The 15,916-nt window shown below is 48.9% G+C and overlaps 1 protein-coding gene across 1 annotated transcript in view; it reads left to right on the forward strand.

Moving 5' to 3' along the window:
• The first annotated feature begins 7,047 nt into the window (after positions 1–7,047).
• Positions 7,048–15,916, forward strand: part of PARP1 (poly(ADP-ribose) polymerase 1) — a 32,102-nt gene continuing 23,233 nt past the window's right edge. The window contains exons 1-4 of the mRNA XM_030499447.1: positions 7,048–7,312; positions 10,403–10,565; positions 11,413–11,531; positions 12,595–12,809. Coding sequence (XP_030355307.1) covers positions 7,193–7,312; positions 10,403–10,565; positions 11,413–11,531; positions 12,595–12,809 — 617 coding nt within the window. The 5' untranslated portion in view covers positions 7,048–7,192. The remainder of the gene's footprint in view (positions 7,313–10,402; positions 10,566–11,412; positions 11,532–12,594; positions 12,810–15,916) is intronic.

Here is a 15,916-nt window from a genome sequence, read left to right on the forward strand (position 1 = left end):
TGGCTGCCTGTGGCTTCAGCAAAGAGGTGGATTGGTTCCCCTCCTACCTCTACCAAGAGGTCAGCGTGTGCAGGAATAAGATGTATTGGTGGCAAAACTGGCCTTTACTGCCCTCATGCAGCTTTTCTCTGGGCAAAGAGAGGACTTCAGTTTCCAGGGCTGCTAATCCTCTGTAAAGTTCACTTAGTATCTGGAGAGATTGCTGCAGCTTTACTGAAAACTAACATCTTCCTCTGAAATGTGCTGCCTTTGGCTGATCTGATGTATTTATCAAGCAATCACTTTGATCATTGCTTCCTTTAATTTATGCCATATATTATCGCTGTCCTATATGCTTTAGGTCTTTGGTGTGCTTTATGTATAGCTTGTCTTAGAGCAAACAAAGTTAGTCTGATTCTACCTGGTTTGCTCTAATTAGAGCAACACTGAAGCACTGGATACTCAGTGTTGACGCTGTTCTCTGAGATCAGACATCAGCACCCCTGGGATCTGCTTCCAGCCTGCCCCCTCTGGGTGATCACTACAGAGCAAATTGTGTAAGTGGGATGTCTAGAATTAGAAACCTGAATAAATGAAAGGTACCTGAACTAGTGGCTGAATGTTTTGCAGATTTGTGACTAAATCAGATGCCCTTCAAAAAAGTTCATTTTTATTAGGAGAAAGAAGCCAATTATCCTTTAGGCAACCCCCTGACTCTCATTAGTCACAAAGGAAGACTGAGATTCCCTGTCAGGAGTATACAATTTAAAAGAAGACAGTCAAGATAAAATCCATACTTGGAGATATTCGTCCCTGCCCATGGCAAGGGGGTTGGAACTAGATGATCTTAAGGTCCTTCCCAATCCAAATATTCTATCATTCTGTATTTATTGGCAGGAACTTGTGTGATTGTAACAGAGCTGAGAAACACTTCAGAAAGCAAACCTGATTAGATGAAATGGTCAGTACTCCCCATTGTGGCATTTTATACAAGCAGGTCACTGAAACCAGCTGAGTACAGAGGAGCTAGGCTGGCTTTTTACCAAGTACAATCAGGCAGAAAATACTCAGCTCTTCTAAATGAGTGTAAGCAGTGCTGAGCTCTTGGCTAAACCAGGGGTCCTATAGACTGCGAGCATCTTGCAGTTTTTTGGCAACTGAGCAAAAAGAACATACAAAGTTTCTGGGATCAGACACATTCATGTCTGAAGGCAACCGAGAATGAGTGAGCCTGTAAGGAGAGCAATAGGATAGGTCTGTAACAGGAAACCTCCTCATCAAGAGGCAAGGGAGATGAATTATGAGGTAACGTAGCCTCCACTGTCACCACTCATTTGTGGCACTTAATGAATTACTGGAATTGGTCACATAATGGGTGCTCAGAGACCTGAAAAATCATCCTACTGCTTACCTGGGCAGAACTGCAGAGCATCTGAACAAATGCAGGTCTGCCCTTTGCCTGACAAGAGCCAGTGTGGGTACAAGAAAAGTAAAGTCTGTCTTCAGCTGGTCTTAACTGTTTGTGACCATCAAAATCTGATGGGATTTAGATTTTGGATTAATGATAGGGACTATCTGGTTCAGTAACTTGGCATGTTTCACTTCCATGTGCAGTTTCACTACTTTAACAGATCTCAGGATGCTGTAAGAAATCACCATTGCAAAATGGGTTTGTTTTGGAGGCTGGTGGTATCTGTGCAGCCTAAATCTACCACAAAGCATGAACAGGACAGTGGAAGTGTCATTTTCTTCTGTACCCCATTAGCACAATGCTACTGAGAATGTCACTGGCTACTCTGTCCCTTTCAGGGTCTCATTTTTTGCTTTTCTTTATTAATTTTCAAGAACTCAAACTGGGAGCCATATCCAGACTCTCTGAATGGTATCTTGCGCTGGAGCCATATCCAGACTCTCTAAGTGGTATCTTGTGCTGCCCACTGTGTATTTTGGCAGCTGTGCAGGCACAGAGGATACCCAGGCTGCTGGCACAAGTAGGGCAGGTATCTGCCACCCCAGGAGGGTCACCTGCCATGGGGCCAAAGTAGCCATGGTGCTCTAGTCAGGAGTCGCAGCTTGGTTTCAAGCCTACACGGAGACATGATTGGAGCTTTGTATGGGGAAACTGCCAGCCTTAACTGAGCTCCTTCTCTATAATGCTGTAGCTTGGGACTGGCACATACAGATCTTGGAGCATGACCTTTCCAACTCTCTTCCCTGGTTCCTGCTCTTGAACGTTTCCAGTGTTGCAGCTGGTGCTTAATTTCTTTGGCAGCAAAGTGGCATCCACACAGGCAGGATGCTTAGCAGCCATGCTGCACCTCGTTGGGGAAAGATGGTGCTTGGGAACTCAGGTGGGGGAACAAGCTTCTGGGCAGCATCCACACACAAAAAAAGTAGTAAGGTGGCACAAGGAGTTTGCTGTATTTTTTTCATGGACTGTGCCCAAGGCTGTGGGATTAGTCCAGGATGTGGGAGAGCCATGATCTGCTTTTTGCTTGGATGTGATTCCTTATTCTTGTTGGCAGGTAGCAGAAATCAAGTATGGACCACAGCTGCCCACTTGGTGAGTGCTCATCCATCTCCAACTCACCAGACTGAGTGTTTCAAAGGAAGGCCCTGCAGTGAGGCTGAGGATCATCTCTTCCCCATGTTATGTCTCCTCATGACCATCATTAATGAGGTATGGGCTTAATGTCCAAAGCTCAGTGTTTTATGCCCCTTTTAACATTTGCACTTGGGAGAGCTCTAAATTATTTCTTTCAGCATTACTTTGCCACAACATCTGCCTTTAGCTGTAGATGCTGTGGTTTAATTAACTTGCCAGGAGACAAATTTCTTTTTACTCTTTTTAATTTCCCACTCTCTAATTTCATCAAATAGTCATTTGTGTCTCAGTTGCCACATGGGGACTGTAAAACAGGGATAATGGCACAGTCTTCCCTATACGGGGATAATGTCAGAGGGAATAACCTCAGAGCCTGGCAAGCACCCAGATACTATGGCGAGCGCTGTGGCTGCACTCAGCTCTCTGCCACTGACTTCAGACCATGATCTTCCCCAGGCTCGGGATGTGTAAGTCACACCACTATTTTGTTACCACTGAATTCACTGAGAGAATGCTGTCCAGTTAAACTCCCAGTCAGTTTGAAATGCTGCTTCTCCTCTATCACCCCCTCCTTCCTTGCCTCTTCCCACATTTATTTTCCCAGGCGTCTGGAAAGCTGAAAAAACAGGTTTATTTAAAGCAGCTTTCTAAAGAATGGAGGAACCATCAGAGCTGCTTCCCAGAGAGCTCAGTGCTGGTCTGTAATACAAAATTGCTTGGGAGGGTTGAGAAGGAAGTCAGCTCTGGGCTACAAAACTTCACCTCTGCCCTGCAGGAACACTCAAAATTCAGCTTAAGAGGTTGCATATGTTAGTTATCATCCAGGAGAGATGAGCCATGGGATGGTATTCAGCTAATAAAAAAATTTTTTAGAACTCCCAGACAGGAAGATAAGCTCTCTGATTTATTCAGTGGAAAGAAAAGACAATAGACACTTGGTTAGATGTGGGGTGCATGATTTTGCACCCCTTTCCCGTTGGCATACTCTCACTGATGTCAGTGATCACTCGCATAAGCAAGGAAGACATAGCTGAGCCATAGCAGTTGTTGCCTGTAGCCTGTTGCCTAAAGGCAAACAAGGTCATACCAACCACACTGATTAAGTGCAGCGGCATGAAGAAGTGGATCATTGGTATAGACAGGATAACCCAGCACTGAATGGGTTTTTGTTACTGAACTCTCAAGCTGCCCAGTATCAAAGACCGGATAAAGTCTCCCCACAAGCAACAAATCCAGACTTGAGCAAGTTCTGACTCCCCCGCTGGTTATAAGCGATGATGTTCCATATATATGTCCAACGCTTTCTCACTCTTTATGAGATGCTTAGCAGGGTGGAAATCTTGTAGGAAGGCACGTCAAGCATGTCAGAAATGGACCCCAAAGCAACACAGTCTGGAGGATTTAGTGCTCAGGGTGCTGTCAGCACAATGAGAGGGGAGGCATTTAGTCCTGTGACACTGAAGAGATATCTTATGGCTTCCTGTTACCAGGAATTTGACCCACTCCCCTCTGGCTTTCAGAGGGATCTAGTGCAAAATGGCCCAGAAAGGAAAAAACAGTTCTCTGTGGTGCCCTGAAGTCACAAACCAGGCATCTGAATGCTGGACATTGAGTTTCACGTAGCGAGATACTCAAAACTGTCAGTGCTGGGTTTTCTCTGGTTGCTCTTTCCTTCTTTGGGGGAATAGGAGGGGGCCTCTGGAGGTCAGAAATTGCTGGAGGCATCCTAAAGGTGAGATTCCTATATAATCCCGACCCCAGAAACAGAGGCTTTAAGAAAAATACCAAATATCCTGACATTTTGGTTAGGCCCTTTGGTTAGATCCCCTTCCTCACCTACGCTCCTGTCTGCATCACAGCCAGCTATGGGAGACCATGTTCACATATGTGATACGGATTTTTCCTGGCTCATTGTAAGCACCTGCAGCCAGTTTGGTATCTCAGAATCAGTATTTGGAGAGAAACAAAACTTATCTCTAGGGATTTTGGTGCTGTAACCCATGATTTCTGCTCTGGTATGAGAGGAGAAGCACACCATTGGTCTCACATGTCCATGCAGCAGTTTGGGATCCCAAAAGTCAGCAGTGCACTGGGATGGGAATATTGTTAGAAGGGGATGTAGACAGCCTGCATGGGACCATCAAAATCTTTCCCCTCTTTAGGTGCACTTGTTCCTGCTGCAGCCTCTGTTAAAACACAGCAGCCAAGTACCAGGGCTCTTGACATTTGGAATTTACTTACAGGGGTGGTCCCCCAGGAAACTGGCCTTGCAGATGCTGCCAGAGCATTCTCAGTTTGGTAACAAAACACAGCATCCTCAGTGCTGTTTGTGTTACCCAGAGCCCTGCATGAGCACTAACTCACTGGGTCCCCCACTGTCCTAGGAGCGGGGAAGGGATGTGTTGTGATCCACGTGTCACGCTTGGGAAGCAAAGAGGCAGAGCAAGGCAGATCTGTTGAGATCCGTGGATTTATGAAAAGGATTAACGTGGTTTGGCAGATCCAACGCCACAAATCAAGGGGACAGTTTGCCTGCAGAGGAAATTGCATTGCAGTAAAAAGAATCATAACACTGTAATTCTTTTTGTGTAGACATCCCTGTTTCAAGGCAAGACTTACACTGGTTATAACCATACGAAGTAATGCATTCTCAAAGTAAGGTTGTAGAGGTGAAGTGCCCAGAGCTCTGAGCTTGATCCTTTCAAGCGGTGTGTTTGAGCTCATTCATGCAGAAGAACCACCTACCCCTTTTAAAAAAGAAAATCCACTAAACCCCCTTTTGTATGGCATTAGTTCAGTGGTTTACATTTGCAACCAAAGAAGAAATAGGCTAAACTTTGATCAACCATTTGTTACTGCCACTTTCTTTGCTTATTTTCATGCAAAGAAAACAAGCCTGTAAGTGCCTGTGTATGGCTCTGTAGACTGCTCCTTGGTATCTCACAGATCCCTGCTGGTCTCTAGGCTGCAGGTTGTGGAGCAGTGCTTTGGTATTTAGACAGGGCTGCCTTTCCTTAGAAGTAAAAATGGCCCCAGCCAGAGGAAACACTAACAAGAAGCTATTTCTCTTTTGCTGAAACTCTATAAATAAATTCCATATAAACAAAAGGGTATTTGCAGAGTAGCTGGACAAATTCTTGGAAGAAAAGTTCCCCCTAGGATGATGGCATGCAGGAAATCCCTGCGCCACGAATCTCAGGAGGCTGGCAAATACTTGGGAGAGCAACTACTGCTTGCTTGGCCTTTCTTATGTCAGCTCCTGGCGGAGGACCGCCTGGGAGAGGCGGGATCCGAGTTAAACAGGCTCAGGACAGCTTTTGCGAGCCAACCCTTCCTTGTGTGTAATTTGCTTTTCCCATGGAAAACCTCGGGTGGAGCAGGATGGCAGCAGGTTTGTTGAAATGGGTGAATGCAACTTGTCACCTTCAGGCTGGGCAGAGCCCCTGGCAGGCAATGCATGGGGTGCAGCCACCTCCAGATCCTCTAGGTGGGAGCCCTCTGGGGTCTTTCACTTTTCTCCAGTGTGAGACTGATCCAACCGCTGGTGTCTGCTGCAGGAACTCTAAGAAGTAACTAGAAATAGCGAAGGCTGCTGTAGTGAGCGCTTGTAGCCGAGTGTGTGTGCGCAGCACCATCTAGTGATTTACAGTGATTTAGTTTGTTTCCTCTTTCCCCAGGGATGCGTGCAGGGTACCTTCCATCGCCGGCACACTGCTGGCTGTAGGGCGTTGGAGGGTTCAATGTGCAAACGCTGCGTTCTTCACACCAAACGTGTGACAACCTGGGAGGTGGAAAGTGCAGGATTAGAGGTGTGTTACCATCTCGGGCCATGCAGGTTTGCCCGACTGACACCTGCGAGGTGTCTGAAGCCCACCCGGGAGTGAACACTCTGCTTTAGCTGAACCCTAATTCTAGAGTCACTATAAGGACGAATAGAAAGGGTTTGGAACAATTTCAGTGCTCTCCTCTTCCTTTCTCCAGCGAAGCTACGGAATCAATGCCCTCTGCTGATACTAGAGGATACTGCCTCCTGTGAGAGCGAAAAAGCCAAGATTTAACTCCTCCAAGAGCTCTTTCTCCAGCACCCATACTGTTATCCCAGGGAAACTGCAGGAAACTCCCGCCTGGAGTGAAATCCTATGACCAGCATTAGGCAGCACGGATCCCCCAGGGCGCTCCGCTGCAGGCTCTGCCCGGGGAGGAGGGAAGCCGACACGACCACCTCCCCCGATTCCTCCCCGGCTGCCGGGGCCGGTGGATGCAGAAGCTCGCCCGTAGCCTCCCGGCCACAGCGCTGGGGGCCGCGGTTCCCCGGGGTGCTCGCCTCCGGGCATGGACCATGGGGCGCCCGGGCCGTAGGACCCAGCGGAGCCCGACCCCGGTGCACCACGTGACGCGCGGCCGCTCCCACCCCCCATTGATACACCGTACCAAACCGGAACGTTCCAGGCGGCGCCAGGCTTGCCGAATCGATCCCCGAGCGGCAGATCCGGCCGGGCGCTTTGGCGGCGGGGCGCGCTCGGCTCTCGGCTAGCGCTCCCGCGGGTTGCGGTGGGGGGGGTAGTTGGCGGGAGGGGGTAGCGTGGCGCGGTGCGGTGCGGGGCAGCGATGGCGGAGCCGGCGGAGAAGCTGTACCGGGCCGAGTACGCCAAGAGCGGCCGCGCCTCCTGCAAGAAGTGCGGGGAGAGCATCGCCAAGGACTCGCTGCGCCTCGCCCTCATGGTGCAGGTACGGCGCGATGGGGCCTGGGCTGCGGAGAGGGCGTCTGGAGGTGAAGCGTGGCGGAGGCGCGGCTCCGGGGGCGCTCTTTGTTGGCGGCGCGGAGCGGGGAAGGCGAAATGAGGGTCTCGGGGGTCCCGTGGCCCCGGGAGCGCTCCGGGTGTTTGGTGTCGGGTCATAGGAACCTCGGTGCGGTGCGGGACTGGCGTTATGGGGCGGGGAAACCGAGCCCAGACGCGCGTTAGAGCGCGGGGATGGCTCCGCGCATCCACCGCGGTTTCCCCTTGAAGCGGGGCAGGGCTGGGGCTGCCGGCGGCGGTGATGCGGTTGTACAGCGCACGGAGCGGGGCTGCGCCGCGGTTGGCAATCCGAGAGCGAAGGCGTGTGCTGCTGTCAGCCGGCCGCGGGTTGTTTTGCCTTTTGGGGACGAGACTTGTGCGGTTTCATCCCAAAGGAAGGGCCATGTCTGGCATCGGAGGGCTGGGAGCCGTGCACGGAGCTGTGCTGCCGATTTGGGCGGCCTGAAATCGCACCCTGCGGTGCGAGATGGGGGGGGAATCGGTCGCTCTGCAGGGGAGGCAGGCGCCGTTCCCCCGGGGGGGTGGATGGATGGATGAATGCAGCGCAGCCCCCCTTCCCATTCCCAGTCGGGTGAGCTTCGGTTTCTGCTTGGCGAGGGACATGAAAAGGTTCCTGCAGCGTTTAGGTGGTGCAGAGGGACAGCGGGCTGAATCTGGTGTGTGTCGCAGCGTGTGGTGAAGGATAAGCGATGCCTGTATGTGTATTTATGGAGAACTAGCAAGGACGCGGTGTGCGGGCGCTGGAGCGAAGCCCTGCAGATGGGCGTCCTGGCTCCCAGCGCTTGAGGAGCAGTGGTTGAGAACAGCGGCCGAGAGTGGCTTGTGCCACCGGGAGAGGCAGTGCCTGGAGATGAAGGGCTCAGTTGCCCCTTGCCTGGGCTGCCCGGGTTGGAGGCAGGAGCTGGTTCCCCAAGGGGAGAAATCGCTGCTTCTGCTTTTGTTCCCCAAAGCCTCCGTCCCTTGGGAAGGATGTGGAGCCGTGCGGTGCCAAGCTGCAGCATTTGCTCACACGTGTTCCTGATGCCTTTTTCTTTTGTTTTTCTTGCTGCCTCAGTAGCTCGCTGTGCCATCCCCCACAGAGCCGCTGCCTTTTGGCCAGCCACCTCCCTGAAGCTGCTGTTCTTGCACCAACACCTATAATTTACTTCTGCAAAGGGCTGTCCCTCCCCACTGCCAGCTTTTGTGCTAGCAGAGCACTTTTCACACCCTGCTGCTGAGCATCTCCCTCCAAAGGCCCATATGTCACCAGAGCACCCATCCCCCTTGTTTCCTCTTGGGGAAATCCCCTGCAGAGCAACCTCTGCACTGCCTTCGGTGCATTGAGGTTTTCTGCAGATTGTGCGTAAGAAATTAAAGGGAGGGCCAGACAAAGTCGTTAGCTGGGTGCCATTTCAACTATAACCACCCTTATTGTTCCTCAAGTGAAGAGCTCTGAATGGGTGCTCAGTGTTTGGCACCCAGGCCCTGCAGGACTTTTGCTTCCAGTTGGAATGGAGCGGGTTCTGTTATCTGCATGTGCAGTGTGAAAGTGAATCTGTCTCTCCTTTTTCTGTAGTGTGTTTAGGAAACTATGGTCTAGAGATAGGTGTGCTGGGAGAAGTTGTGTAAACAAGGTCTAGCTCGCCTGGAGGTTTCATTTCCCACACAGAGAGAAGTGTTCCAGGTGCACAACTCCATGTAGCAGAGACTTACTGCTTGTATGGTTGATTTAAAGATTGAGTCATATCTGCCCCTTTCCATGCACCGCAGTGGCTTGTGCCCCCAAAGCCTTGGTTAGGGACTCCAGGAGAACTCCAAACATGATCCCAGAGCTCCAACTTTCAGTGCCAGAGCTGCCTGTGACTTCCAGACACATTGAGAGCTGTTGTGGTGCTGTGAGGGTAACCAGTAATCCTGGCTTGTGGGAAGAGTCCAGCTGGAAATATAAATGTCCTCTTACAGTTTTGGTTTATGGTTAGTTGTAGTTGGGGCTCCCAGCTCTTCTAGTCCCACACTGTGGTCTTCAAAGCCCTTTCCTCATCCTTCCTGCTCATACAGGAAACTCTCTGCTGTTATTTTCAGCTTGGAGCTCTTGCTCCTGTTGGTGAGTGATATGTAGAACACTTTCCTAGGTCGTTAATTCTGTATCATCACTAATAATAATTACATAGCACTGAGTGTTATTAGTACAGCAGTTGTTTGTGTGTTACTTGGAGCCAAACCACGGCACAGTAGTTTTGTCTGATAAGTAACCAGAGTGATGCCAGGTTGGTACTTAATGTGTCTGAGGCAAGAGCAAGTGGAGCACTTCTACAATGAGGCTGGTGCGAGGCAGGGTGCTGAGGACATGTGCTTTGGGGAGCATTTGGGTGGTGCTTCTGTCCCGATACAGGACTCTGCTGGACTCTAGTGTTTCCCTGAAATTTTGCTTCCCTCTCCTGCATCTCCCTCAGGAATTTTTCCAGGCCACAGTCCTTGGAGCTGCTCTTCCTGTCTTGGGCTTGGTGATAGTCTCCAGGGTACGGAGCCTGTCGCCTTGCTTGAGAAGTGGCTCTCAAAGGGATTGTGTGATGCACTCAGGGGTCCTGCAGAGCGTGGCCAGCAGCCTCAGAGGAGGTTGTGGCAGCTGAGCCACGTGCTGTGACTCCTGTTATTTTTCCCACAACCTCTGTTTTGCTTTGCTCGTGCCTGCAGATGGTCTGATTCTCATAGAGAAGAAACCTCTCCTTGTCTGCTCACGCCACGCTGAGGCTATGACCTTTCTGTTTTAAGTAAAACAGATGGACTAAGCAGCAGGGTGGTAAACTGGTTAAGCTAGGTAAATGCTTCTTCCACATCTATCCCATCTGGGATCTCTCCAGCAGCTTGTCTGTCATATTAGATTTTCTTCTTAGACTTTGTCCTAAATAGTATCCATCTCTTAATTAAAATAAATATATATATAAAAATCACTTTACTCAGTCCTTTTTATCTTGTTTTGTTTTCCCCTCCTCGATCCTGTCTGAGTTGCTTCATCTTGGCATAATGTGCTTCCTTCTAGTCGCCCATGTTTGATGGCAAAGTCCCTCACTGGCACCACTACAGCTGCTTCTGGAAGCGGGCTCGAATCGTGTCCCATGCAGACATCGACGGCTTCCCAGAGCTCCGGTGGGAAGATCAGGAGAAAATCAAGAAAGCCATTGAGACTGGAGGCCCTGGAGGAGGTAAGCAGAGGTCTCCTGGTGTTTGGAGGTTCAGCTGGAACCGTATTCCCTCTTCTCAAGCTGTTATTGTGGCTATTTGATTGCTGTGTCTCTTCAGCAAGTGATGTTGGAAGAATCGGGGTGGTGTCTCTGCACTCAAGGCTAGGACACTGGCAGTATCATGTTGAATCAGTGAGGGGAAAAGCCAAGTCAGCTGGCAGATGTATTGCCAAATATTTCTTGTCATCATGATTGGTGTATTTTGTTCTCAGTTCTTTAATATTAGCAAATGCTGTTGTAGTATGTTGTTTTAGTGGTACCTTCACTGCAGCGTATGGTTCCAGTGGCATCTTTGAATTTGTTACACCCTGAAGTCGTGAGTCAGGGGAGCAAGTGAGAAGGTCTAAGTACAGACCAGACTAAACTCACCCTGTCTCAGTTTTAGATTGATGTCTGCCTATTGAAATGTGGAAATGCAGAAGGAAACTGGCTGTTGGGAAGATGAGTTCTGCTTTGAAGCAGAGCTATTCATGATTCCGATTACAAACAGTTCCTCAATAAGATCTCATTTTGCACTACTTTCAGGAAAGAAGTAAAAAGAGACAGCTCCATGCACCGTTGAAAGTCTTTTAAAATCATTAAATAAGCAATCCTGTACAGTTGCTACTTGGTTGTTTTAAAGAACTCTTTCTATTTTAAAAGCACTTTTGAATATGGAATGCTTACCTTGCTCTGTATTCACATTCTTGACAGATGAGTTGAGGGAACACAGGTTTATTAATCCAGACTGCTAACAATCTGGGACACAGAATAAGAAAGTAAGGGAATATCTTTTAAAGCTGAACTCTGTATTTGCTTTGTTCTCCAGGAAAAGGAGGGGAACAGGAAGGAGGTGGCAAGGCTGACAAGAGCCTAAATGACTTTGCTGCAGAATATGCCAAGTCTAACAGAAGTACTTGCAAAGGCTGTGAACAGAAAATAGAAAAGGTAAAAAGCTTTTCTTCGTTCTCCATCTCTTGTCTTTTCTCCCACCATTTCCAATTCAAAGAGTGACTTTTATAATTGTTTCCTGTCTGTCCTGCATATGGAAAGCACTTGCAGAGCTGCATTTCAGTGTCTGAGGAGCAGCTGCATCCTGGACAGCTGACAGTAAAGGCATCCCTCAGGCGCTGTAAGCCTGGCTTTGAACCTGCTGATGCTTCCTTTCACTTGGATCTTGGAGGAGGCTGGAACACCGCTCGCCAGCATTTCTGTGTCAGGAGAGCTGCCACTAACTGCAGCTTTTCCTGCTTGTTGCAGCGCTGCAAAGGTGTTGGCCTGTTCCTCCTCCTCAGCCAGCGGAGGAGCTGGCTGTTTGTGTGCAGCGTATCCATATTAACTCCAGGAAAGCAGACAAAAACAGTGATGCAAAACCAGTGGTGTAGTTGGTGCATGTCTTGGTGCTCTACTTTTAAAGACAGTTGGCAAAGTATGAAGTTGTGAGCCTCTGAATAGACCTGCCAGTTGGGTAGAGTTGGCAAAGACCAAACACCAGTGCTGGTATGCTTGTATCTGCAGAAACATTGCTGACTTGTGTAGACATTTCGTTGTTGGAGCATGAAGTATTGCAGTCTAAAAGCACCCAGTACAACTACTCGTGGGGCATCTGAAAAGTAATTCACAGTAAGATGGGGTGAGATCATATTAGTACTGGTGCTTGAGAGGCAGGGACATAAAGTTAATTTTTCAGAGGTGCCTGCATGCGGTTTGGTCAGGTGAGTTTTGCTTGGTCAAGCTGGCTGGTAGTTGGAGTAAAGACTACAGGGTTACCCTTTTTGAGTGCTTTTTGAACTGAAAACTGTCTAAAAAGCTGGGGTGGGGTGTTCAACCTAGAAAGAGTGTTGAAGAAAGCAGAGGAACTGTAGTGAAAGGGCTTGAACAAAAGGTTTTGATAGAGGAACTGTTGCTATTTTACAGGTGTTCAGGAAGCATCATGTCAATAACTTCTTAACAGCCAGCTCCTTCCACAATGGCCTAATGATTGCTCTTGTGTTGCTTTATCCCCCCTCAGGGCCAGATCCGGATTTCCAAGAAGATGGTGCATCCCGAAAAGCCGCAGTTGGGAATGATCGATAACTGGTACCACCCGGACTGCTTTGTGAGCCGCCGAGCCGAGCTGGGCTTCCTCCCGGCGTATGGAGCCACCCAGCTCCTGGGCTTCAGCATCTTAAAAGCTGAAGATAAAGAAACTCTGAAGAAGCAGCTCCCAGCTACCAAGAGTGAAGGGTATGTGGGCAGTGTAAGGAATTGCATTGTGCAGAGGAGCCATTGATTGCCTTCAAATACATCCATGATAAATGTTTTGTGACACCATTGGCTGTTAGAATATTGGTCGTAGGAGGATTTGGTCCTTCCAGTGACCTTAGGCAGACAACAACAAATACCCCATTCCTGGGAGCGTGCAGTCCTCTTGCCCACTGTGATTGCCTTGAGAAAATGCACAGACCAGCAGCTGTGACTTGGGAGGGCTGATGTAAGGCTTTCAACCATAAAATAATGCATACTTAATACAAATGGATACTGGGCTCTCTGCCTCCTTGTGTGATGCTATTATCGGTGATGGTTTCTCTGCTCTAATCACTTGTTTGAGAATTGATTTGACATCTCTTATCTATGAGCTGCTGATCTGTGACAGGCACTGAATCTGGTAATGGTGTTTAGTGACCAAGTGGTACTTACTCTTGGATGCTTTTGTTTGCTGAATCTTTTGTGGTATGCCTGACATTTCTTTGCCTTGCATTGAAATTCTTAGTGGAGATTCTTGACAGAACTTGTACTGACAGACAAGTGCTTCCAAGTGGCTTGCTAGCTTTGGTCACTCTTTCTCTGTTAATGAAAGCTTTTGTTACTTGTTTTTGAAGTGACTTTGCCTGGAGTCATGATTCATAACATAAGCCAGCGTTGCACTGTCCCCATGGGGAAGAAATGTAAGGTAGTTTTTGGGTCCTACAAATAGGAAAGACCTTGTCATTGTAAAACATTGGGCTTCTCCATGTAGCTTGTAGACTGAATTCAGCTTTACTTTTGCAAGATTCACCATGAAACTGTCCAGTGAGACTGATGTTAGGTTCTGAGAACCCGTAACCACATGGAATCTGTGCAGTCTTTGTCAGTATTGGTCCTCCAGATACGTGCCTGATGGTCATGGTGTACTGTTCAAAGCCTCGTGTGTATGTTGGTGTCATCCTTGGGCATAGGTAACAGGGCAGAGTGCGCATCAACTGATCTATGTGGTGCTAAGAGGCTGCAGCTTCCACCCTTCATTCTTGCTTGGCAAGCAGTTGCTCCAGAAGCGTTCAGCAGTGGTGTGGGTGCTGTGGGGAGGGTCCTGCAGTGCTGCAGGAGCTGGTCAGGTTCTACACTGTTCACCTCATGAGGCTGAGACGAGCTGTCTCCATCTGCCTGGCAGCCTGCTGCTGTCTTTTCACACAGGCATTTTCCCTCAGGGTCTGTTGCAGCATGTAAGTCCAAGCACAGTGTTTTAATGCACTTGCAGCTTTTCGAGCAGTCCCTTGCTTCTTGTGCCAAGGTGTGTGTCCTGCTTTGTCCTAGAACAGTGTGTGAGTTTAATAGGGTTACTGGTAGTTTTTTCCCATGTTTTCAGCAAAGCTCTAGGGATTTGACTGTGCAAGTGTTTCTCTTGTCTGCCCTGACTCTCCTTTTCTGGGCCACTTCTGGGATGCTCTGCAAAATGTGAAGGCTTTTGTAAAGACAGGCCACAGCGTGGTTTGCCAAGTCACTGCGTAAACAAAAGCCTAGAATTGCAATGGAAAAAAGCTCAGCGTGGTGGTGGAGGGTAATTGAACCAGGACCTAAAGCCAGAAAAGCAGCAGGATGTCTCATCTTCCCTGCTTTCTAAGCACTGCATGAGCAAGCCCATCAACCGTGAAGGTGCTGGCCTGCTCTTACACTCCACTACCTTTCTTCTGCTGTTTGGGCTGTGTGCTTGAGCCAAGGGTATTAAGGGTCAATTGGAAAAATAGTTGTCTGTCAAACAAACTGAGAGTGTAAATAAACAGACTGAGAGGGGTGCTCTGCTTCCTACCTGGTGATTGTCTGCCAAGAAAGCACAGGAGTTCTGGAGAAGCCGAAAGAAAAACACCCCAGAAGACTGAATGAGATGCAGTTACCTCAAATAAATCATGTGCATTCAGTCAGATAACAGAAATTAAGGACAGAAATGATGTTACGGGATCTGCTGCAGCTGAGATCCTCAAAATGATCTTTAAAGATGTTTCTAATTGTGCTGCATCCAGATTATGTCATGACTCGGGTGTTTCTGCGATTCAGATGTGACACATCCAGGTTCATGTGCTGCTTCTGCGTGTCTGGCTGGTACTCTGAGGAGGAGCTCAGGCTTTGGGACTGCCTTGTCAACCCTTTCTGTAAGGGTTGCAGTGTGACGTGCCTATTGCAGATGAGAGAAGTGAGGTACTGGGCAGGGCTGCCAAGAATAGCCTGGAAAACCCCTTCCCTCTGAAGGGCAAAATGGGAAGGTTTCCTGCAAGGATCTTGGCACCTTTCCTCAGTCATATCTCTCTAGGTGAGGCATGCCAACCTTCCCCTGGGGTGCAGGCTGTTGTACCCAAGCACCAGCGCTTTCCAGGCTTGAGGAAGCAGGATCTTGTGTCCTTGTCAGCAGCTTCTCTGTGGAAAGAGTGCCTATCTACTGATGTAGGGAATGCAGTAGCAGCTTGCGGGCGCCCTTTGATTGTGCTTCTTCGGTAGCATGTGGTATCACAGCTCCAAGCTGTAACAGTTTCCTGCATTTTCTGCCTCTTTTGTTCGGGTGGAATTGCTGCCCAGGACAGGAGCAAAGTGTCGTTCTGGAGATATGTCATGCAGCATCCGATTAACTGCAGACGTTTCCTGAGGCAGAGGGTGAGTACTCACCAACAAACTGGCTGTGCTTTACAGGGATGAGGAGGAAAGGGGGGTTCTTGTTCCTCCCTGCGTTGGCTGCTTGCTTTATCCAGGGTCGCCATGACTGCCTTTTCCAGCCATCATTTTCAGTGTAGGGAGATGAACATGATGTTAAGGAAGGGCCAGGCTAGAGTGGGACAGCTCACCTCCCTCTTCATCTCCTCAAAAGTTGGAATAAATCTTCTATATGCTCCATGAAGGTGAGAAGAAGTAGTTTGTGTTGGCTGGCAAGTACCAGTCCTTCCAAGCAAGCTTTTGGGCTGTACCTGTTGAATGTGGGAAGACTGTTCCTTCCCCAGCTGGAGGAAGTGTTTGGTCCTGGTGTTTGGTCCCAAGGATGGAAGATAAAACTGTGTGTGTCAGTGAGTGTGTATTTTGTAGATTGTTGTAAAATTTGCTGGCTTGGGGAA

This window comes from Strigops habroptila, chromosome 10 (genome assembly GCF_004027225.2).
Source record: "Strigops habroptila isolate Jane chromosome 10, bStrHab1.2.pri, whole genome shotgun sequence".
NCBI lineage: Eukaryota > Metazoa > Chordata > Aves > Psittaciformes > Psittacidae > Strigops > Strigops habroptila.